At 43.1% G+C, this 23945-nt stretch overlaps 1 protein-coding gene and 1 non-coding gene across 9 annotated transcripts in view; one reads left to right on the top strand and one right to left on the bottom strand.

The window, feature by feature from the left end:
* Ash1l (ASH1 like histone lysine methyltransferase) overlaps positions 1 to 23945 on the top strand; it is a 130441-nt gene that overhangs the window by 87100 nt on the left and 19396 nt on the right. For all 8 annotated transcript variants that reach the window (XM_029475230.2, XM_029475227.2, XM_029475228.2 and 5 more), the window contains 7 exons: positions 3354 to 3560; positions 3732 to 3878; positions 12611 to 12719; positions 13361 to 13525; positions 13695 to 13789; positions 16847 to 17001; positions 21183 to 21335. In XM_029475230.2, the coding sequence (XP_029331090.1) occupies positions 3354 to 3560; positions 3732 to 3878; positions 12611 to 12719; positions 13361 to 13525; positions 13695 to 13789; positions 16847 to 17001; positions 21183 to 21335 (1031 nt within the window). The remainder of the gene's footprint in view (positions 1 to 3353; positions 3561 to 3731; positions 3879 to 12610; positions 12720 to 13360; positions 13526 to 13694; positions 13790 to 16846; positions 17002 to 21182; positions 21336 to 23945) is intronic.
* LOC115030749 (small nucleolar RNA SNORA17) lies at positions 10006 to 10135 on the bottom strand. Its single transcript, XR_003836344.1, has one exon. It is a non-coding gene; the product is annotated as a small nucleolar RNA SNORA17 (small nucleolar RNA).

Raw genomic sequence — 23945 nt, 5'->3', positions numbered from 1 at the left:
CTGAAAGAGGGTGTGTAATGTCCTGGAACTGGAGGCCTGGTTGTCTGCAAGAGCAGCCAGTGCCCATAACCACTGAGCCATCTTTCCAGCCCCATAATTGTAGCTTCTTAGGATTGACTTTGGTTTATCTGTCTTATTACTTCCTGTCCTTACATTTTGAGAATTTGCTTTGGTTAGTTTGTTTTGTTTACTCTTTATCTTTTATATTTTGTTGGCTTTTTGCAGTTTTCTTAACCTTAGAGCATAGAAAAGAGGGAGCCAAGCTGGGAAGATCCTGAGCTGTCCTAGTAACATTGAAAAATAAGATAGGACCAAGTGGCCTTAAGATGTAACCACAAAACTGACATGTGACCATTTGCCATTTCAAATGGTTATTTTCTATCACTTTTGTTGGCATGGGTATTTTCTTTTTCACATTAGACTGGCACCTATATATTCAGTACTAACAAGCCGACTTAACAAACCCCCCTCCCCCAAAAAAAGCCCCAAACTACAATGCTCACAAATAATGTCATGTTAGGCTGCTCACTACAAAGAAATCTATAATACAGATGACAAAATGAAGAATGTGATAAGTTCACAAATGTGTAAGAAAAAAATCAATCGTATGGCTTAATAGATTTATCAAATAACACATTATAAAGTCTCCATTAGATAGAACTGTCTAACGTGTTGATTTGTCCCCGCCCCCAACATAATATTTTTATTTATTTTGGGGGGACTTCACATCATACACTCCTATCACATTCACTTCCCAGTCCTTCCCTGTCCTCTCTCACACACATATACCTTTGTTACCCTCCTCCAGCACAAGAAAGACATCCAGTTTTTGTTGTCTATAGTGCCTTTGCTTTTTGTTTTCACATTTTTAAATTTGTGTAAATATTTGGTAGGAGAGCAGAAATCTTGTTTTGTTTGGTTGATTTTTTTTTTTTTTTTTGAGACAGGTTTTCTATGTAGCCATGACTGTCTTAGAACATGCTCTGGAGGCCAGGCTGGCTTCGAATTCACAGATATCCACCTGCCTCTAACTCCACTGGGGTTGAAGGTATATTCTACCATGCCCAACAATAGCAGGAATCTTAAAGTGTCCACAAAATTAAACATTTTAGACTGTGTAGCCCAGGCTGACCTAGAATTCAAGCTATCTGCCAGCCTCTGCCTCCTGAGTGCTGACTTTAAGACAATATGTGACCTGTTCCCTGGCAGCAGGATCAGTCATCACATAGTTGAATTGTATTTGTTTTCAGATTGTCCTGTAAGAAGTGTGATTCAGGACAATTCTTCTAAATAGGTAATGGACTTTTGAGGCTGAGGAGATGGTGCAGAATGTAAAGAAGCTGCTGCCAATCCTGTCGACCTAAGTTCTGTCCCTGGACTCACATGGTAAACAGAGAGAAACCAACTCCTGAAAGTGATGTAGACCGCGACACGCACTCCAGGGGTGTGTGTGTGTGTGTGTGTGTGTGTGTGTTACAAAGACTTTTTAAATTTCTGTACAATTTTTTCCTTTTAAAATTTTTTCCAGTTACATTTGTTGTTAGTATATGTACTATATCGTGTATGTCTCTGTCTCCCTCTGTGTGCATGAATGTGTGAATGAATACACTGAAGAGGCCAGAAAAGTTTTTCAGTCCCCTAAAACTTGAGTTATAGATGGTATAAGCCACCTAGAAACCAAACTCAGGCCCTCTGGGAGAGCACTAAATGCTCTTAACCACTGAACCATCTCCCCAGCCCCACCTCAGTGTGCATTTCAGTGCCATATATGATAATGCTCTGTAAATTTGAAAGATGGCTCACTTAGTAAAGTGCATGTTGTGCAAGCATTAGAACCTGAGTTCAAATCCCAGTACCTCCATAAATGCCCATGTCTTGTGTCTGTGACTCTCTAACGTGGTGGTGGTGGTGGTGGTGGTGGTGGTGGCGGCAGCCATGGCAGGGTGATTGATCACATTCTCAGAGCTTACTGACAAGTAAGAGCTTACTTACCCAAATCTAGCCAATCTGGTTCTCTGGTTTTAGTAAGGGATCCATCCTGTCTCAAAAATAATTGGACACAGTATACATACACATACAGTGACACACAGTACATACATACACACACACAGTCTTAAAAATAAAAAGATCCAGAAATGTTGAAAGAGCATGTGATGCGGATCTAAAATTGCAGCAACTAAGAAGGCAGAGAAAGGATCTGAAATTCATGGCCAGCCTGGGCTACACAGTGTGAGTTGAGGCCAGTCTACACTGTCTTCTGTGACCCAGTCCCGCACCCTCCCCAAAGTTGGATACTGTTACTGTTGTGTATGATGTGCAGGGATAGCATGTGGAGTTGATTCTGTCATCTTTATATCAAACTCAGATCACCAAGCCTACACTGCAAGTACCTTTATCTCACTTAGATGTCTTACCCTCTTGTGTTTTCAAAAAACACATCAAGAAGTTGTATATAAACATTTGTTCATTTGTTATGTTCAAGGTTTTTTGTTGGGTCTCATTTACTTGCCTGTAATTCCAGCACTCAGGAAAGTAAGTTAAGATCAAAAGTCGTGGCTGAAAAGCTGGTGCAATGGTCGAGGGTCGAGGTTGCTTTTGCAGCGGAGCAGACTTCAGTTCCCAGCACCTATGTGGTAGTTAACAAACATCCATAAATCCAGCTCCAAAAGATCCAAATGGCCTCTTCTGATTTCTACATGAACAATGCCTCACATGGTACACATCTATAAATGCAAGCAAAACACTCAAATCCAGAATAAGATACACACTTCAGGGGCTAAGTATGGTGGCACACACCTTTATTCCCTGCGCTCAGGAGGCAGGGGCAGGTGGATCTCTGTGAGTTTGAGGCCAGCCTGGTCTACAAAATAAGTCCAAGGACAGCCACGACTACATAGAAATCCTGTTTCAAAAAACAAAAGAAAGAAAAGAAAACAACAAAAAGACTAGCGTATCTACAGCCGTACCACCCTAAATGTGCCCAGTCTCCTGAGACAAACTAGAGGATCGTGAGTTTTATATGGCAGTAAAGTGTTGTCTGTGTTCTCACTCTAAAATTAAGAAAGTTAACTTTAGCCAGGCAGTGGTGACGCACGCCTTTAGTCCCAGCACTCGGGAGGCAGAGGCAGGTGAATTTCTGAGTTCAAGGACAGCCAGGGCTACACGGAGAAACCCTGTGTCAGGAAAAAAAAAAAAGAAAGTTAACTTTAGAATTAGGTATCGTTTTTATCTTTAGATATTTACCTACCCTGGGCAAAATTGTTTCATTAATTAAACTTTAAAATAATTTGAATATATAAAATGGATACAGTAAAAATGTACTGTGTAAATTGATTACAATTATTACTTTCTAGAATGATCTTTGCTGAGTGTTCCCCTAACACTTGCCCCTGTGGTGAGCAGTGCTGTAACCAGAGGATACAGAGACATGAGTGGGTGCAGTGTCTGGAACGATTTCGAGCTGAGGAAAAAGGTTGGGGAATTAGAACCAAAGAACCCCTAAAAGCTGGCCAGTTCATCATTGAATACCTAGGGGAAGTTGTCAGCGAACAGGAATTCAGGTAAATAATGATATTCCAATACAATGATAGATCTGCAAGGGGAAACTAGAGAATCAAAGATAGAAACTTTAATGTTATTTTAATCATTAGTTAGTGACTCAGCATTCATGGTGAAAGTAGCTGCCTTCCAATTTAATCAATAATTGGCTTTCAATTATTTCTCTTCTTCAGGAACAGGATGATTGAACAATATCATAATCACAGTGACCACTACTGTTTAAACCTGGATAGCGGAATGGTGATTGACAGTTACCGCATGGGAAATGAGGCCAGATTCATCAACCACAGCTGTGACCCAAATTGTGAAATGCAGAAATGGTAAGAAAGCATGAAAAGGTGAATCGGAGACCTATAATTATACCAGATCCTTTAGGCAGAGTAACTTTTGCTGGGTTTTTTTTTTTTTTTTGGGGGGGGGGTATCCTTACTTCTTTTACAGCAAGCATGGAAACACTGACCCTAGTACTTACTGAATACTTACTGGGTGCTAGATAACTACATGTGCCATTTTATTCAGCTATTATACTGAAAACTTCCTACCTATCGAGTGGATTTGTTTAAAAAAAAAAAAAAAAAAAAGACTGTGAAACATGAGATTCCTTCACTTAAATGGTCAAATCTAATTGAGAAAGAAAAGAAAGAGCCGGGCGTGGTGGCGCACGCCTTTAATCCCAGCACTCGGGAGGCAGAGGCAGGCGGATTTCTGAGTTCGAGGCCAGCCTGGTCTACAGAGTGAGTTCCAGGACAGCCAAGGCTACACAGAGAAACCCTGTCTCGAAAAAGCCAAAAAAAAAAAAAAAAAAGAAAAAAGAAAAGAAAGAATCACTGAAGACAGAGAAATGGTTAGCAGTTAAAAACACACACTGCTTTTACAGAGGTCATGAATTTTAATAAAGTGTAATTCCCATACATAAAAATACATAGATTTTAAGTAAGTATGTTTTGGGGTTTTTTTTTGTTTTGTTTTGTTTTGTTTTTTGAGACAGGGTTTCTCTATATAGCTCTGGCTGTCCCGGAACTCACTCTGTACACCAGGCTGGCCTCGAACTCAGAAATCCGCCTGCCTCTGCCTCCCGAGTGCTGGGATTAAAGGTGTGCACCACCACCCGGCTGAGTATTTATTAATTTTTAACCAGTATATTTATCCACAAAACTCACACCCCTGTGAAAACAAAACATAGCAAACATTTCTGGAAGTTGAGAGACTGGAGATGGAGCACTTACCTAGCAATCACAGAAACTCATCCCAACCTCTGCCGAGTGAAAATCAGGCCTGCCTTCCCCGAGCTGAGGCACAGCCTCAGCCAGCCTGCTCTGCAGCATGAGTCCCAGGCCAGCCAGAGCTACAGAGTGGGTCCATATCTCAAGACTAATAAACCAAAGTAGGAGCTCACTATATAGTACTAGCTGGCCTGGAGCTCATGCACATCTGTTCCAGGCTGTTGTCAGATATAAAACAATTCTCTTGCCTCTGCTACCAAGTGTCAAAATTGCAAGTCTGAGCTACAATACCCAGCTTACCCTTCTCCTCCCACAGCCAGCCTCCCCATCTTCCAAAACAAATTTTGATCTAGTTTCTATTATAATCTACTTTAGGGGATTGGAAGAGCTAAAGAGGACATCAGTTTTCTTGCCTCCAGAAAGAACATACACAACACAGACATATACTCCACACATAGGCACACATCTATAATCCTAGCTCTTGAGAAGCTTAAAACCTGAGAATATTGAGATTAAGGCAGCCTGCTGGACTACATAGTGAGACTCTGTCTTATTTATTTATTTATTTATTCATTCATTCATTCATTCATTCATTCAATGGCTGACGAGATGGTTCAGTTAAGAGCATAACTACCTGTCACTCCAGCTCCATAATATCTGGCTTCTCTTCTAGCCTCCAGAGTACCAGGTATGCAAACAGTGCACATACTACATGCAAGCCTTCGCACATAAAATAAAAGAAATAAATTGGAGGGGCACCTAGGTGTAGTGATGCATGCCTTTAATCTCAGAAATCCAGTAGACTTTTTGTGAGTTCCAGGCCAGCCAGAGCTGTGTAGTGAGGCACACATAAAAACAAAAAACAAAACAAGGCTGCTCAGCTAGTAAATAAAGATGCTTTCCGCCAAACCAAACACCCTGAGGTTTCGTCCATGTTCTCATGGATCTACCCACATGGTAAAAACAAGAACCAGCTCCTAGAAGTTGTCCCTACCTCCATATGTATGCACACACATATACATATGCCTGCACACAATATAAGTGTTTGAAAAATAAAAATGAGATGACCTCGATATGAGAGTTGACACCTCTTTTTCTTGTTTGATGATATATGGTCTCACTTTGTAACTGTACCTATCCTGGGACTTCCCATGTAAACCAGCCTGGCCTACAACTTGCCGAGATTCCTCTGTCTCTGCCTCCTGAATCCTAGGATTAAAAATGTGTCATGAATTAATAGGATCGTCTTAAAAATTCAATTTTTTTTTTGGTTCTTCAAGACAGAGTTTTCCTTTGTAGCCACTCTTTGAACTTACTCTGCCTTGAACTCTCATATAGAAAAAGTTAGAGAAAAGGGTAAATTCTTTCAAAAACACATTTTCCTAAAAATCACATAACTGGAAACTCTGAACATATACCCCAAGAAATGGAGTGTAGAAATAAAATCATATACCAAAAGAAACTTGAGGCCCGGGGCTGGTGAGATGGCTCAGTGGGTAAGAGCATCTGACTGGTCTTCCGAAGGTCCAGAGTTCAAATCCCAGCAACCACGTGGTGGCTCACAACCATCCGTAATGAGATCTGACTCCTTCTTTTGGAGTGTCTGAAGACAGCTACAGTGTACTTACATATTATAAATAAATCTTTAAAAAAAAAAAAAAGAAAGAAAATGTAATTATTAAAAAAAAAAAAAAGGAAACTTGAGGCCCATGTTTCATTAATAAAGTTAGACATACTTTACTTTGTTTAATTTAGGAGTTTTTCTTTGTTTTTGAGATAGGATTCCCCGTAGCCCAGACTGGCTTAAGCCACTCATTTACCTGAAGACAAGGAACTTGATGTGTGTGTTTACTTCTTTCTCAGTATGTGTATGTGTGTGCTGATGACAGAGCACCTGTGGCTATCATGGCACCCCTCAGTAGACATTATTTCTCTCCTTCATGTGAGTCTTAGAGACTCCAGTCATCAGACTTGGTAGCAATTGCCTCCACCCACTGAGCCATCTTGCCAATCTGACTTTCAGCTTCTTGATCCTCCTGTGAATAATTTAATGTCAAGTTGGGTATAGGAGACAATTGCTCAAAAATAGCAGGACTATTCTTAAAATCTAGGGCTATCGTCATGGTGAGGTAACTTATGGGATAAAGGCACATGCGGCGGCCTGACCTGAGGATCTGCATTCAATCCCTAGGACCTAAATTGTGGAAGGAGAGTATCAGCTCCCTGAAGTTATCCTCTGAGCTCTTCCTTGCCCCTCCCCAACACACACACATTCAGTAAGTGCAGTAAAAACTGAAAATAAATAACAATGTGAAAGACAGCCATTGTCAACAAGTCTAATATTCTGCTATACTGAAAGCCCTCACTAAATGATGTGGTGAGAAAAGGAGAAATAAAATAGGATTGACCTGTGAGCTCAGCAGCTTGGGTGGGATTCTTGGGAAAGCACTGTCTCAGACCCACACCTGCACAGTAGATAAGAAGTAATCAAGGGCTGAGATACAGTTCACTCAGGACAGTGCTTACCAAGGATGGACCTCAGCAACTCAAAACAGACACTGGTACAATAATCTCAGCCCTCGGGATGTGCAGGCCCGAGAATTAGAAATTCCAAGTTGGAGCTTGGAGAGATAGCTCAGCGCTCAGCTGTTTAGGCTCTTCCAGGGGTCTGGGGCATAAATCCCAGCACCCACATAACGTCTCACAACTGTAACTCCAAAATCTGACATTGTCACATATACATACATGCAGGCAAAATACTAGTGCAAGTAAAATAAAGGTAAATAAATTTTAAAAATTGTTTAAAATAGTTCCAAGTCATTCCCCACTCCCGAGGCCACCCTGAACTACAGGGACCATGACTCAGAACAAGGTTTCACTCACGTGGGTGTGACAGTACATGGCTTTTGATCCCAGTCCGATAAGGAGAGACAAGGCTCGAGAGTTGAAAGCCATGGGGCTAGAGCGAGCCATGGCTCAGTGGTTAAGAACATTGGCTCTTCTTCCAAATGACCTGCGTTTGATTCCCAACATCCATGTGGTGGCTCACAACTACTTGTAACTCCAGTCCCAAGGAATCTGGCCCCCTCTTCCAGCCTCTACAGGCAGCAGGCAGGCATGCAGCAAAACACCCATATACATAAAAAAATAATAATTTATTTGAAAGAGGAGGGGGGAAGAACTAAAGAGATAGCTCAGTGGTTAAGAGCACTGGCTGCTTTTCCAAAGGACCTGAGTCAAGTTCCAGAAGCCACTTGTCAACTCACAACTGTCTGTAACTCTAGTTCCAGAGGATCTGACACCACCTTCACACAGACACACATGTACACATAAAAATAAATCATTTATATACAGAGAATTGAAAGCCAGAATCTTCTGAATCAAACCCTGTCCAAAGTGATACGTCACGTGTGCCTTCCTACAGAGCACATAGAGAGGACAGGAGGAGATCAGCTAGATGAAGAAAGTGGACGAACTTGTCTTCTCAAAGTTCAAGTCTTTTTTCTTTTTTACTTAAAGTTTCATCTTTAAATTTTTTAACGGTTCTTTGTGAATTTCACATCATATACCTTAATCCCACTCATCTCCCCCTAAGACCCCCACCCTTGCAACCTCCCCTAGAACAAAGAGAAAGAAAGAATCTTGCTGTGGAAGCTGTAGTATGTCACAGTGTGTCCCACAGTTATACCCTTTTGTCCACACTTCTTTGCCTGCACATGTTCATTATAATGACTTGTTGGTCTGGTACAAGTCCTCTAGCTTCTGCTACTCTATCAATACTGGCACCTCACTGGGACTCCTCTCAGATACCCTGTGGATGCCCTATGTCACGGAGATAGGCTTTAGATCTGTAGGACCAGCCCCTTCGTACACTCTAGCAGTTCATCAATGGGGTAGATGTTGGAGTGGGACAATTCAAAGCCCTGGATCTGGACCTGAGAGTATCTGACCCGGTCAGCCCACCATCGCTCATGCTCTGCAGCCCCACACCCAGGCCCAGCTCTACCCTGCTGCCCAGGTGAGGTGCAGGGCCTGCTCTCCCAAGTGTTGCAGCCAGTGAGGGACATGGCCAGTACTCTCACTCTCAGAATCTCAGGGCCAGCTCTCCCATCTGCCAAAAGTGAGGGCAGGGAAGGAGGGTGTCTCTCCCTCCTCATCAATCCCACCAGCCAGCAGGCAAGAGGCAGGGTTGCCTCTCACGCTCTCACACCCATAACCCTAGCAACCCTGGTCAGCTATACTGTGCTGCCCAAGTGAGGTGCAGGGGATGCTCTTCTAAGTGCTACACCTGGTGAAGGACAGGGCCAGCTCTTCTGCTCTATGATCCCAGGTCCAGGTCTCCTTCCTGCTGTAGATGGTGAAGAAGGATGGGGGAAGAGGGTATCTTTCCCTCATCCAAGCTGCCACAGGGAGATAAGTGGTAGATCAAGCTCTCCTGTAATGTGCAGGCTGCTCTCATAAGTCCTACTGACCCTGGCTAGGGTCAGTGTCAGGGATCCTGCACTCCTACCTCTAGAGCCAGCTCTCCCACAATGCCCAGGTGAGGAGAGTGGCCAGTTCTGCATAGCCCTCAGACATTGACAAGACCACGGTTGGCAGTTCAGACCAGAGATGTCTGTCTGGCTTTCTGTGTTAACAGTCCACTGCTCCCAGATGTGCCCTTTGGTGACAGCAAAGGCCAGGTCCCGACCATGGTCTCAGGTGGCATCACTGGCTACTCATGCAAGGCTGCTCCTCACTACCTGTAAGTGTCCAGTTCTGCCTCTCTTAGTTGTGACTACATCCTTATTTCTCTTTCTCTTCCGTTTCTCAACCATTCACTTGCTCCTCTTAAAGGCTCCTGAGTTCTCTGTCTGGGGCCATCTCAGAAGTGGTCTCAGACGTGCAAAGCCCTGCTCATGCATTATGGCACCAGGCAGGGACATCTCAAGCATGGTCTGTACCCCCAGACCAGTGTGGCACAAGATGGGTTCATCTCAGGCTAGCCCCATCGGGCTCCCATGGCACCATTCTGATGTTCATCTGAGATACACTCCTCTCCTTGCCTGTCCAAGTGGCTGTCTTTCTTGGTCTCACTCACACCTGGGGCCTCTGGTCCCAGGCAGAGCTCTTCTAGTCTCCAACTTGCTTGTCCTGGGAGCCCTTCCAGGTCTGCCTGGTGCGGGAGTCTCAGGCTAGCTCCCTGGCTCTGTACTGGTAGTGATCTCCGGCTCACTTTTTTCAAGGAATTAGGCTACTAATCATTCGGATGTTCACAGGTCAGAATACTGGGCAGACATAGCCTCTCTTCTCTCTGCCACCTACTGACTCACACGTGACACAGCAGCCACATCTGCTACACCTCTAGGGACAGGAAATTTCAAATCTTATAAAGGACTCAGGACATAGATTTCAGACAATTTAATACTGTCACGTGCTTCATGACGAGCTGCTATTCAATAAAGATGGTTTTCCAACTTTGTTCTGTCCTAATCCACATGTGACAGCAAGTTTCCAGAAAGATGCACAGCATGTTTTCTTGGATGTAGGGTAGGTACAGAGAATAGGTACGGATAACCTCAAAAAGAAATGTCTGAAGCCTAGTGTGATGGCGCCTGTCTATAATCAGACTTTGGGGCAGAAGGATCACCATGATTTTGAGGCCAGACTGGCCTATGTAGTAAGACTGTCTCAAGTACTCAAGGGCGGGATAGATTAATTTCTAATCATTCCCAGTAAGAGTAACTTCCTCAGATACACTAAGAAGACCCTAAGTTTGATCTCACGCCTTCTCTCAGTGAAGATTACTAATGTTGTGGTGAAGCACCATAACCAGAAGCACTGTGGGGAGGAAAGGGTTTATTCCTCTCACAGCTACATGTGGCAGGTCATCATCAAAAGCAGTGAGGGCAGGAACCTGGGGGCAGGAGCGGATGCAGAGTCCATGGAGGGCGCTGCTTACTAGCTTGCTCCCCAAAGCTGTTCTATAGAAACAAGCTCAGCCTGCTTTTTTATAGAACCCAGGGCCACTAGCCCAGGGGTAGCACCACCCACAAGGAGTAGGGTCCTCCTCATAGTTACTGATTACAAAGGTTCCCTGCAGACCTGCCCACAGCCAGATCTCAGGGAGGCATTTTCTTAATTGAGGCTCCCTCTTCTTAAAAGACTTGAGCTTCTGTCTAGTTAGCATAAAACTATCCAGCAAACCCCTGCAAACAAAGGTAGTTCTGGTCATCAAAAGAATACTAGTAGGAGGCTCAGTAGTCTAGATGCTCTTCCAGAGACCCTAGTTCATTTCTCAGCACCCCCACGGCAACTCACAACTGTCTGTAGCTCCAATCCCAAGGAATCCAGCACCTTCACACAGACACACATGCAAGCAAAACACCTACTCGCACAAAATAAAATAAATCATGTTTTTAAAAAAGGATAAGGAAGAATACTTGCTACTCTTTCAGAGCCACCTACATGGTAGTTTATAATGGTCTGTAAATCCAGCTCCAGGGAACACCTTTGCTGGCCTCCACAGGCACTTGTACAAACATAGCATCCATTTATACTGATACACTTAAAAAGCAAAAAAAAAAAAAAACCAACAACAAAATTTTTAAGTTCAGATTTGAAGAATGCAAGATGATGGTCTGCTAATATACACCTGTAATCTCAGTGCTTACAAGCCTGAAGCAAGACAGGTGCCCAGTAAACCAAGTTACTTGGTGGTGGGTGGGGAGTGGCTAACTCAGCAGACTGGAGGTATCTGTAAAGTGCTTCCAGTCAGGTCCTACATTTAACCCCTACTACACATGTGAAAGCTGAGCACCAGTGTCCATGGTAGCCTTTACCTTTTATCCTAGCACTCAAGAGGCAAAGAAAGGCAGGTATCTGTGATGGTGAGGCCAGTCTAGTCTACCTAAAGAATTCAAGGAAACTAGAACTACAAACAAGATCCTGTTTGGAATAGGAGTGGGGGTGTTATGAGAGAAGGAGGGTGCTCTCTGGAAGGGCAAACATAGTGATGCATGTTTATAATCCTACCACTAGGCAGGTTGAAGCAGGAGGGTGCTTCACTATGAATTTGAGGCTCTGTAAAAAGACAAGGGACTAGAGATACAGATCAGCTATAAGATGGTTAGCTAACATGTACAGAAGCCTGGCTCTGTTCAATCACCAATAACAAATAAATCCTGTGTGATAACATGGGCCAGTCATCTTAGTACCCAGGAGGTTGAGGCAGGAGGATCAACAGTTCAAAGTCATCCTTCGCTATCTCTTGACTTTGGGTCAACATAAGCTGCTACGTGAGACCATGCCAAATAATGATAATAAGCTGGGGTGGCCCTCAAGACAGAAACTGACTGGTCTCTCTGTTTTAGGCCAGCCAGCACTGCACAGTGAGACTTGTCTTTGGAAGGGAAATGGGGCAGGGATTCTGTACAAGGCCCTGGCTGAAGTTGATCGAGAATTCACAAAGATCTGTCTGCTTCTCTGCTCCTGAGTGCTGGAATTAAAGGCTTGATGGCAGTTGATTCTCTTAAAAAAGGACAGGAAAGTTGGGCATGGTGGCGCACGCTTTTAGTCCCAGCACTTGGGAGGCAGAGATAAGCAAATTTCTGAGTTAGAGGCGAGCCTGGTCTACAGGGTGAGTTCCAGGACAGCCAGAGCTTCACAGAGAAACCCTGTCTCGAAAAACCAAAAAAAAAAAAAAAAGGACAGGAAATAAAAGGAAAGAGCAAGACTGAAGTATGATGGTGGGCTGTTCACCTATCACGGTATGATAAGACGCATGTTATCTTGCTTATCTTGTGATGAGAAATCCCAACTTTTAATTCTGTTCTTTATATTCTAAATAGGTCTGTTAATGGAGTGTACCGTATTGGACTGTATGCACTTAAGGATGTGCCAGCTGGGACAGAGCTTACCTATGATTACAACTTCCATTCCTTCAATGTAGAAAAACAGGTAAGGATTAAAATTCAAGAGGGAGCCCTTGAGAGCCAGTCACACTGAGAAAGTCTGCTCTTCACTCTTTTAATATGTGGGTTTCACCGTCTCAGAATGCTGAAAACTACTGCACCCTGCTGTCATCCTTCAGTCACGTCCTTTTGTGTCACTACACTTAAGTATAGTCTTTTCTTTTTTTGTTTTCAGTTTTCAGGAGAGGGTCTTGCTATAGAACTTGCTATATAAACCAGGCTGGTTTCATATTGATCGGTTTGATCGGTTGGCTGATTAGTCTGTAACAGAAACCGTAGGTATCCTGATTTGCCTCTATAGTGCTGAGGTCAGAGGCCTGTGTCATCACTTCACTGTTAGAGTCAGTTCCTCCCTCCCTGTCCTCTCAGCCTCCTCTTCGTCCGTTTTGGTTTATTTGAGGCAGGCTTCTCTCTGATAGCCTCTGTTGTACGGTGAACTCCAGATCTTCCTGCCTTCGTCTACCAAGTGCTGAGACGTAAGCCACCAGAATAGACTTCAATTGATTACTTGCATGTTTGCATTTAAATGTCTTAATTCAGGCTTAACTTTGGGGATCTAATTGCTCAGACAATTTGAACTTGTGATGAGAAATGTACAATGTTAAAAAAAATCCTCTTTGTTTACAGCAACTTTGTAAATGTGGTTTTGAGAAGTGTCGAGGAATCATTGGAGGCAAGAGTCAACGGATGAACGGACTCCCTAGCCATAAAGGCAGCCAGCCTTCAAGCACGCATAGAAAGTCTGCACGGGCGAAAGAGAAGCGGAAGTCCAAGCACAAGCTGAAGAAAAGGGTAAACCAAGACCTCATGGCTTCCCTAAAGACTGCTCACAGCCCCCTTCAGACACTGGAACAAGGGTCACCACAGACTTTTGTCTTAACCCTACCTTTATAATTTCAGAGATGATGTCTGATAGATTCTCCTTTTCCTCCCTGTGTTCTCCCCCCACATGAATTTTTAGAAAGGCCATCCCTCTGAAGAGCCCAGTGAAAACATCAACACCCCAACAAGATTGACTCCACAGTTACAGATGAAGCCAATGTCCAATAGAGAGAGGTAAAATGGAATTTTGGTAGTGTCTTCTTTTTAAATTGTATGATTTGCTTGTTAAATATTGCTGAACTTTATGAAGTTTGGACTGTTCTCTACATGAAGTGTTAATCCAACTGTAGGCAAAAGTGTATGCACTTTGATTTTATACAAGGTCTCACTGTGTAGCCTTGGCAACTTGCTTTGTAGATCAGGCTGGCCTCAAACTCAGAGTTCTACCTGCCTCTTCCTCCAAGTGCTGGGATTTAAAGTGCAGCTATGTGTGAGATCCTAGAACTTAGACTTGGGACTAACTTAGACTGGCTGCTCTTTTAGAGGATCCAAGTTCAATTCTCAGCATCCACATGGGCACTCACAGTCACCTGACACCTCTCCTGGCAGCAGGCAGCATGTGCTGCACAGGCCAAAACCAAACCAGCCAACCAACAAACATAAGAAGCCTATACACACATAACGTAGAATTAAAAAAAAAATTAAAAATGAAGAGTATTTTTCTGTCTGTAGTTTATAATTTTGGAGGTTTTAATTGTTTATAACTACAGCTCCACAGAACCTGACAGCCTTTTCTGGTCACCACAGTTACCTGTACATACATAGCATGCACTCACACACATGTACATACATAAACAAAATTTTAAAAATTAAACAAAAGGTAGGCTTGAGTCATACATGACTGCTCACCTTTAATGCCAGCAGTCAGGAGACAGAGGCAGGCAGATCTCTGTGAGTTCAAGGCCAGTCTGAATTTTGACCCTGTCTCCCAAAAAGAAAGAAAGAAACTAACTAAGCTTGAGGCCAGAGAGATTGCTCAGCAATTAAGAGCACTTGTTTATTCTGATAAGAACTGTCCCCATCAAAAGGAAACAAGAAAGCCAGTCAGATGGCTCAGTGGGTTAGAATACTTCGTGGTGACTTGAGTTTGATCTTTGGGGCCCATATCATATAAGGAGAGAACAGAGTCTCATTTGTATGCCATGGCACACTAACCCTCCATACCCATACCCGAACATGACGATGACAAGGACAATGATGACGATCAATAAAAGGGGTTTTGTTGTTGTTGTTTGTGTAGGGTTTGTGTGTGTGTGTGTGTGTGGTTGTTTTTTTTTTTTTTTTTTTTTTTTTTTTTTGTAAGTAAGCAAAGGCTGGTATGTGGTTCAGTTGCTTGAATGCTAGCCTAGCATGCAAGAAGCCTTGGATTGGATCCCTAGTACCACATAAACACAAGTCTGTAATCTCAGAATTTGAGAGGTATAGGCAGGAGTATACAAGCTCAAGGTCAGGGCTTTGGAAATGGCTCAGCAGATTAAGGCACTTGCCTGGTGACCTAAGTTCGATTCCCCAGAACCCTTATAAAGGCGCAGAGGGAGAGAACTGATTCCACAAAGCTATCCTCTGATCTCCAAGTGCTTGCTGTGGCCCATATGCTACCTATACACATATCATGCAAGCATGCACACATTAATTATAGTAATAATAATTTAACAAGGGCTAAAAGGGCAAGAGCCATGACTAGAGGTCTAGACACTTGCTGCTTTCCAGAGGACCTGAGTTTAGTTCTCAGCACCCATGTTGGGCAACTCATAGCCTGGTGATTCACAGCTGACTGTAACTTTTTCTCTGGGGTGTTCATTGCCCTCTTCTGATTTCCTTGGCACTTGTACACATAAAAATAAATCGTTTTTAAAAACATAAGAAAAAAATCTAAAATGAGCAGAAAAGCTATGTCAAAAGTTAAAAGTGAGTACTACTGGTACGCAGGACCCTAGTTTGTTTCAGGGCACTCAATAACTCTGGCCTTTTGTAGCAACAACATACTGTTTCGTGTGTGTGTGTGTGTGTGTGTGTGTGTGTGTGTGTGTGCACGCATGCATATACTTCATTAAAAACCAGTGCGCCGGGCATGGTGGCGCATGCCTTTAATCCCAGCACTCGGGAGGCAGAGGCAGGCGGATTTCTGAGTTCGAGGACAGCCAGGGCTACACAGAGAAACCCTGTCTTGAAAAAAAAAAAAAAAACCAGTGAAAGCAGGACGGGCGTGGTGGCGTACACCTTTAATCCCACCACTCAGGAGGTAGAGGCAGGTGGATTCCCGAGTTTGAAGCCAGCCTGGTCTACAAAGTGAGTTCCAGGACAGCCAGGGCTACACAGAGAAACCCTGTCTCGAAAAAAAACCAGTGAAAGCATTGAAGAGGCAACAGAGATAGTTCAGTGGTTAGAGTATGCACACACTAACTCACAATTGCTTAATCTAGTTCCAAAAGTTCCAAGGCCCTCTTCTTACATCCATGAGCACTGCATATATATGTTACACATATGTACATGCAGATGAAAAATTCAAATAAATAAATAAAAATAGATCCTGGTACTTGGGAGGCAGAGACTGGCAGATATCTGTGAATTCCAGACCTGCCTGGTATAAATAGAAAGTCCCAAGGTCAGTCAGAGGTATAGTGAGACTCTGTCTCAAAATAAATTTATGAATAAATAAATATTTTTTAAGACAAAACCACACAATTTGTACAAATAGCTCGATGTTCTGGTATACTTATTTATTTTCAGGACTTGAAAGCCTGAGACTAGAAGGTTACAAGATCTAAAACTAGAAGGTTACAAGATTTTTTTTGTTTTGTTTTGTTTGAAACAGGGTTGCTCTGTGTAACCCTGACTGTCCTGGAACTCACTCTGTAGACCAGGCTGGCCTCGAACTCAGAAATCCGCCTGCCTCTGGGACTAAAGGCATGTGCCACCATGCCTAGCTAGGTTACAAGATTTAGATTTGTATAAACATTCTATAAATCTCTGCTCTTCTTGCAGATGTTTGTAGATAATATAGGAAAATGGTGTTTGGCCTTTTACAAGTCTCACTCCTGTAGCCCAGGCAGGCTTTCAAGTCTGAACCTTCTCTGTCACCCTCCTGACTGCTGAGATGACCCAGTTCTGCAGCTGTCTACCCTACTCACTGTTGAGCTCCCTACCGATCCCTCTTGGCAGCAGTTAAGAGTGTAGACATGTAATAAAGTCTTAGGGATTAGTAAGGAATACTGTCCTCTTTTCTTTCAGGAACTTCGTGCTAAAGCACCATGTGTTCTTGGTCCGGAACTGGGAAAAGATCCATCAGAAGCAGGAGGAGGTCAAGCACACCCGTGACATCCACTCAGCATCGCTGTACACCCGCTGGAACGGCCTCTGTAGGGACGACGGGAACATTAAGTCTGGTAAAGCATCGGGAGGCTTAATATTTGTTGTTGTTTTGTCTTAGGAGACAGGGTTTCACTGTGTATCCCTGGCTGTCCTGGGAACTGTGTAGACCAGGCTGGCCTCAAACTGCTTCACAAGTGCTGGGATTAAAATCTTCACCACCATTGCCTGGCTGGAAAGACCGCATGATGATATCCTGTTGTAGCTCCCCTGGGTTTTTTTAATGTGTGTGCAAGTGTCAGGGCACATGTGCCACTCACATGTGAAGACTAAGACTCCTTTTATTTGTGTGGACCAGATCAATGATCCCAAATGCATTATGGGAAGGAAAAAAAAACCCATAACTATAAATTCAAATACTTTTCTCCCATATTCAAATGAGTACTGTATATATAGAAGCATCTAGATTACTTTTTAAGTGACTGTTAGAATAAACAGCTTTCATTGTTTGCACTGGTATCCAGAACAGATGAGATAATGATCTGTCTGTCTCTCTGCCTCTCTCTCTCTGTCTGTCTCTCTCTCTCTATGTCTGTCTGTCTGTCCCTCTGTGTGTGTCTGTCTGTCTGTCTGTCTGTCTGTCTGTCTTTGCGTGCGTTTGAGGCTGGGTCTTACTGTGTAACTCTGGTACTCACTGTATAGACCAGGCTGTTGTTGTTTTGTTTTGTCTTACTTTGTTTTGTTTTTTGAGACAGGAATTCTCTGTTTAGCCCTGACTGTCCTAGGAATTCAGGGTGTAGACCGGTCTAGCCTTGAACTCAACAGCAATCCACTTGCCTCTGTCTCAGAAGTGCTCAGATTAAAGTTGTAACTAAACCTGGACCATGAAATAGTCCAAATGAGGTGTTTAGTGCAGGCTGTGGTAATGCCTGTGATGCTAGCGCTCAGAGGGGAAACAGGAAGACCTAGAGCTCAAGGCCAGTTCCATGCCACAGACTGTCCACACAGACCCTGTCTTTTTCCAATAAAGGGAGGAATAAGAAAGAAAAAATGAGTAAAGGTGTGAAGGAAGGAAATAGTTAACAATTTAGAATAAAATTTGAATATTCTATTCCTTATCTTCCCAGAAGATACTGAAATGTATCCGTGAAGACTGGAGAGAGCGTCAGTGGTAAAAGCACCGGCTGTTCCTCCAGAGGGCCCACGGTCCATTCCCATCATTGCTATAGCAGCTCACAGCCTTCTGGAACTACAGCCCCAGGGCGCCCAGTACCCTCTTCTGCCCTTCATGGGCACAGCATGTAGGCATAGATATGCATACACACAAATAAAACAGAATTAGATATATATGAGCATTTAAAAAAATAAGTAAAATACGAAGGAAAGAGAGAAGCTAGACATGATGGCACTCTCTTTGAAAGGATAAAATATCTAAAGTCACCATTGGCTTTACAGTGCATTGGAGGCTAACCTGAGCTAGCTAATGAAATACTACACTGTTTAAAAAAGAAAAAAAGCCGGGCGTGGTGGTGCACGCCTTTAATCCCAGCACTCGGGAGGCAGAGGCAGGCGGATTTCTGAGTTCGAGGCCAGCCTGGTCTACAAAGTAAGTTCCAGGACAGCCAGGGCTATACAGAGAAACCCTGTCTCGAAAAACCAAAAAAAAAAGAAAAGAAAAAAGAAAGAAAAAAAAGAGCCAGGCAAATGACTTAATGAAACTTATCTGAGCACTGACAGACTAAGACAGACAGTTTGAAACTACCCTGGGCCACAGAGTGAGCCTTTGTCTTACAGAAATAAACTACTCATCCTCCCCAACCCTCCTCCTCTCCCTTTTTTTTTTTTTTTTTTTTTTTTAAGATTTATATATTTTATGTATGTGAGTACACTGCAGCTGAAGACATCAGATCCTATTACAGATGGTTGTGAGCCACCATGTAGTTGCTGGGAATTGAACTCCGGACCTCTGGAAAAGCAGTCAGTGCTCTTAACTGCTGAAACATCTCTCCAGCCCCATAAAGTATTTTGTTTCTTGTTTTGGACTTAATGAAAGGGGTGTTTTTATATACACACACACACACACACACGCGGGACACTGGGAGATTTGGCACAGGGTGAATGTGGAGGCTGGAGGACAGCTTGCGGGAGTCTGTTCTCTTTCGACTGCATGGGTCCTGTGGTTCCAATTCAGGTCATTAGTCTCTGCACCAAGCATCTTTGCTTATTTAGCAGTTTCACCAGCCCAGAGAAAATTGGATTTTCCCAGAATTTTAAATCCTTTCAGCAATTTGGAATCTCTTTGAAGTTACAAACCAAACAGATAAGATCTTACAATCACTTACTGAATATACACATTCGGTGTTGCCATATTCTTGACTTCTTACTCAAAGAATTAAAGGCTCACGTGGATTTTCAAAAGTAGCAGCTTACTCAAAGCAAATGATAAAATAGGTGAGATTACTGTCAAGCGTGCCATCCATCGGGCTTCTCAAGTAGTAGAATGTACTCAGGTGCTCAGTCAGCTATGAGATACAAGAGTTTGGCTGTGAGCATCAGAGTTTGAGGACCTATTTTAGCAGACAGATCAAAGTATATAACCATTTTTATCACATGCCCCTTCCTGTGATACATCTTATTTTAATCCTGCACACCTTCCATTGTGCATAGGCATAATATGGTAAATAGGGATTTCCCCCCAAAAATTCACTTTAAGGATACATTTTGTATTAACCGTGCATGCATTCAAAACTAGTTTAGGCCAGCTCAGCCTGCTTACTCATAAGTGGAGTACAATTTTTAAAAATTTAAGTTAGATGTTTTTTAATGGAAAGACAAACTTATTCCATTGTTCAAAGAGTGGGTGTTTATGCAGCTCCATGCCAGTAGGGGTCCTGCCTTACAAGGTGCTAGCTGAGTTATTCAGAGAGGGGTGTGCAAGAGTTAATAAGAGCAGTTAAGTGTCTCAGGCTAGCTGGGCAGTGGTGGCGCACGCCTTTAATCCCAGCACTTGGGAGGCAGAGGCAGGTGGATTTCTGAGTTCAAGGCCAACCTGGTCTACAGAGTGAGTTCCAGGGCAGCCAGGGCTACACAGAGAAACCTTGCCTCAAAACCAAAACCAAAACAAAACAAAACAAGTGTCTCAGGCTACCACTTGTTTTTCAGGCTACCACTTTTTAGAAGACGGTGTGTGTGTATGCAACAAAAGGAGTTCCAAATTACTAACCAATTCCCTGTGATTGCTTGCTTCTACACTAAATAGATGAATATAAAAAGCATTATTTGAGCCTCATGTGATAGCACATTCTTATAATCCCAGTATTCAGAAAACTGAAGCAGAACACAGCCAAAATTATATAGTGATAGGCCTGTCCTTAAGTGAACATACACACATGTTCGGTTGTCCTCGAGATATCTATCTCTCTCTGTGTCTCTCTCTGTCTCTCTCTCTCTCTCTCTCTCTCTCTCTCTCTCTCTCTCTCCAGTCAACCATCATCCTGCTCATATTCATTTTGATAAGATATTTAGCAGCAGTGCAAGACCATAAGCAAGAGTGCTTATAAGCACTCTTATAAGCAAGAGTGCTGCCTGTAGCCTAGACTCACTCATGAACTCATCTACAAATGTTTACATGTAAGTGTATAAGTCTAAAGGAAGACATCACATACCCTGAAGCTGGAGTTAGAGGTGGTTGTGACCCTCCTGATATGGGAAACTCAAGTCTTCACCAAGAGCAGTACACACTCTCAACTGCTGAGTGACTTTTAAAGAAAAAACAAAAAAACAGTGTATTATGCAAGGAGGGGTGAGGTGGGGCCTGGTGAGATAGCTCAGTGGGTAAGAGCACCCAACTGCTCTTCCGAAGGTCTGGAGTTCAAATCCCAGCAACCACATGGTGGCTCACAACCATCTGTAACGAGATCTGACTCCCTCTTCTGGAGTGTCTGAAGATAGCTACAGTGTACTTACATGTAATAAATAAATAAATCTTTTAAAAAAAAAAAAAAAAAAAAGGAAGGGTGAGGTGGGTCAGGCTTACTTTGAACTGCACATACACAGCTACTGCACTATGTAGCATTTACCACTACAGAAACACGAGTGTTTTATGGTTTTTCTCTAGGGGAAGAGAAGCAACTATCTGCCCACTAATTCTACTTAATATCCTCAAGGAAAAAAAAAAAACTGCAGGAGTCAACTGGAAAAGAAAAGGATATATCAAATTCTTCATTTCCTAGAATTGCTTTTCACCTTCTCCTTGCAGATGTCTTCATGACCCAGTTCTCTGCCCTGCAGACGGCTAGATCTGTTCGAACAAGACGCTTGGCAGCTGCAGAGGAAAACCTGGAAGTGGCTCGGGCAGCGCGCCTAGCACAGATCTTCAAAGAGATCTGTGATGGCATCATCTCCTACAGAGGTACACATGTCACTCTTCCCCAAGAGCAAGAACCACAAACAAGCAGCATCGTGGGAGGATAAAGTTAGGACATGGAGTCAACATTTGTCTCTATATTATTTTTAGGTTATTGTTTGTTTTATGGGGGGGGGGGTGCCTTCGACAGAAGAGAGAAAAGTGCATCAGATCCCCTGAAACTGGATTTATAGATGCTTATGAGCTGCCCTGTGTGTGCTGGGAATCCTCTTGAAAGACCAGCTAGTTCTCCCAACTGTTGAGTCTCTTAATCCCCTCTTCTATTTCTCTAAAACAATTGTGTGTTGGGAGGGAGGGTGTTTGTCTGTGTGCATGCAGTGCTCATGGAGGTCAGAAGAGGGCACCAGATCACATGGAGCCAGAGTGAACAGGCTGACTAATACGGGTAGTAGGAATTGAACTCAGTCTTCTCTTTTTTTGTTTTTGTTTTTGTTCTTCAAGACAGGGTTTCTCTGTGTAGCCCTGGCTGTCCTGGAACTCACTTCGTAGACCAGGCTGGCCTCGAACTCAGAAATCCGCCTGCCTCTGCCTACCGAGTGCTGGGATTAAAGGTGTGCACCACCACGCCCGGCCAAACTCAGTCTTCTCTTAATTCAGTCAAGTTCTCTTAACTGCTTAACTTCCTGCCCCTCATTCTACCTGTCGACAGAGATAAAGAATTGTAGAGCAAATAACCTCTAGTCTTGAACATATCAATTTGAGTTTATTATTTATAATTAAGTAATGTATTTTTAAATAACTTTTTAGCTAAAGGATAGTGTAATTTCCATGGATGAGATGATATCACAGTTGTAAATTACAAGTGCAGCGGCACATGCCTTTCCCAGCACTAGGGAGGCTGCTATGAGCATGGGCCACATAGAGAAAGGCACAGGCCAGTTGGAGCTACATAGTGAGACCCTGTCTCCAAAACAGAACACAGAGCAGCCAGCACTCCTAACCGTAAGCCCATGAGCCACCTCTCAGATACCTGCTGCCTCTGCCTCCTGAGTGCTAGGGTTAATATGCTGCCACTCCCAGCACATTAATATTGTTAATTGTGTACAAGGCATGGCACGTGTATCTTCATGGACCATGAAGGGATGAAGAGATGACTTGGTAAAATCTGTTTCTTCTGCTTTTTTGTGAGTTGTAAGAATAGATTGCCAGGCGTACCTGAGAAAATTAAAACAGGGCATTAGATCTCCTGGAAGTCGAGTTAATGATGATTGTGGGGGGCTGGAGAGATGGCTCAGCGGTTAAGAGCACTGACTGCTCTTCCAAAGGTCCTGAGTTCAAATCCCAGCAACCACATGGTGGCTCACAACCATCTGTAATGAGATCTGGCGCCCTCTTCTAGAGTGTCTGAAGACAGCTACAGTGTACTCACATGTAATAAATAAATAAATAATTTTTTTAAAAAATGATGATTGTGAACTGCCATATGGGTGCTGGAAATCCAACCACAGTCCTCTGTAAGAGCAACAAGTGCTGCTCTTAACAGCTAAGTCATCATTCCAGCCACTGCTGTAGCTATATGTGTCTGCATGTCGGTATATATACCTGAGTATAGGTGCCTGTGGACACAAGTAATATCGAATCTCCTAAAACTACTTTCTGGAGGATGTGAGCCATCATACGCAGACACATAGCTCAATGATTGTGAGCACTGGCTGCTCTTCCAGAGCCTCAGGTTCAATTCCCAACAGCCACATGACTCCTCACAACCCTCAGTAAATCCAGTTCAAGCAAGAAGAGCTGTAGAAAAGGCTGAGCAGTTAAGCTCACTGGCTGCTGCTCTTCCAGAGAATCCACTTCCAGTGCCCAGTGCCCACATGCAGTTCCAGGGGATCTGACAGGCTCACACAGACACGACAGTGCACAGCGGGTGGAAAAACACAGGGCTCTAAGAAATGCACAAATGTGTATTCAGGCTAAACATCCATAGATAGATAGATAATTAAATGATAATAAATTTTTTAGAAAAAATTCATGTAAATACCTTTCCTTTTTTATTTTAAGATTTATTTATTTTTTATTTTATATGCATTGGTGTTTTGCCCACATGTGTGTCTGTATGAGGGTGTCAGATCCCCTGGAACTGGAGTTACAGACATTTAAAGCTGCCATGTGGGTGCTGGGGATTGAACCCAGATAGTCTGGAACCCCCAGTGCTCTTAGCTGTTGAACCATCTCTCTAGCCCCCACCTTTCCTTTTACAAGACATGTCTTTTAAACACAGTCATGAATGAACAAGCAACTATAAATTAGGGCTAAATATTTTAGCGGTGTAAGTAACTTTCTGATCAGAAAATTAGGGGTGTTTAAAAATGAAAGATTTTTGGGTTTACACAATAGCTCATGGTGCTTGCCACCAAGCCTGACAACTAGAGTTTGCCTCTTCCTGACCATGCATGCACCACTGCATTCATAGGTTGGCACACATACATGCATACGAAATAAATGTTTTGTTTTTATTAAATAATAAGGACCCGGGGTTTGATTTCCCAACATTCACAAAGCAATTTACAACTGTCTGTAACTTCATTTCCAGGGAGTCTAATGTCCTCCTTTAACTTTCAGAAACATCGAGCACACATGTGGTACACAGATACA

The sequence above is a fragment of the Mus caroli genome, unplaced genomic scaffold (genome assembly GCF_978045245.1).
Source record: "Mus caroli unplaced genomic scaffold, Mus_caroli_1 scaffold_3, whole genome shotgun sequence".
NCBI classification, from domain to species: Eukaryota; Metazoa; Chordata; class Mammalia; order Rodentia; family Muridae; genus Mus; species Mus caroli.
This window is presented reverse-complemented; position numbering and strand designations above follow the sequence as displayed.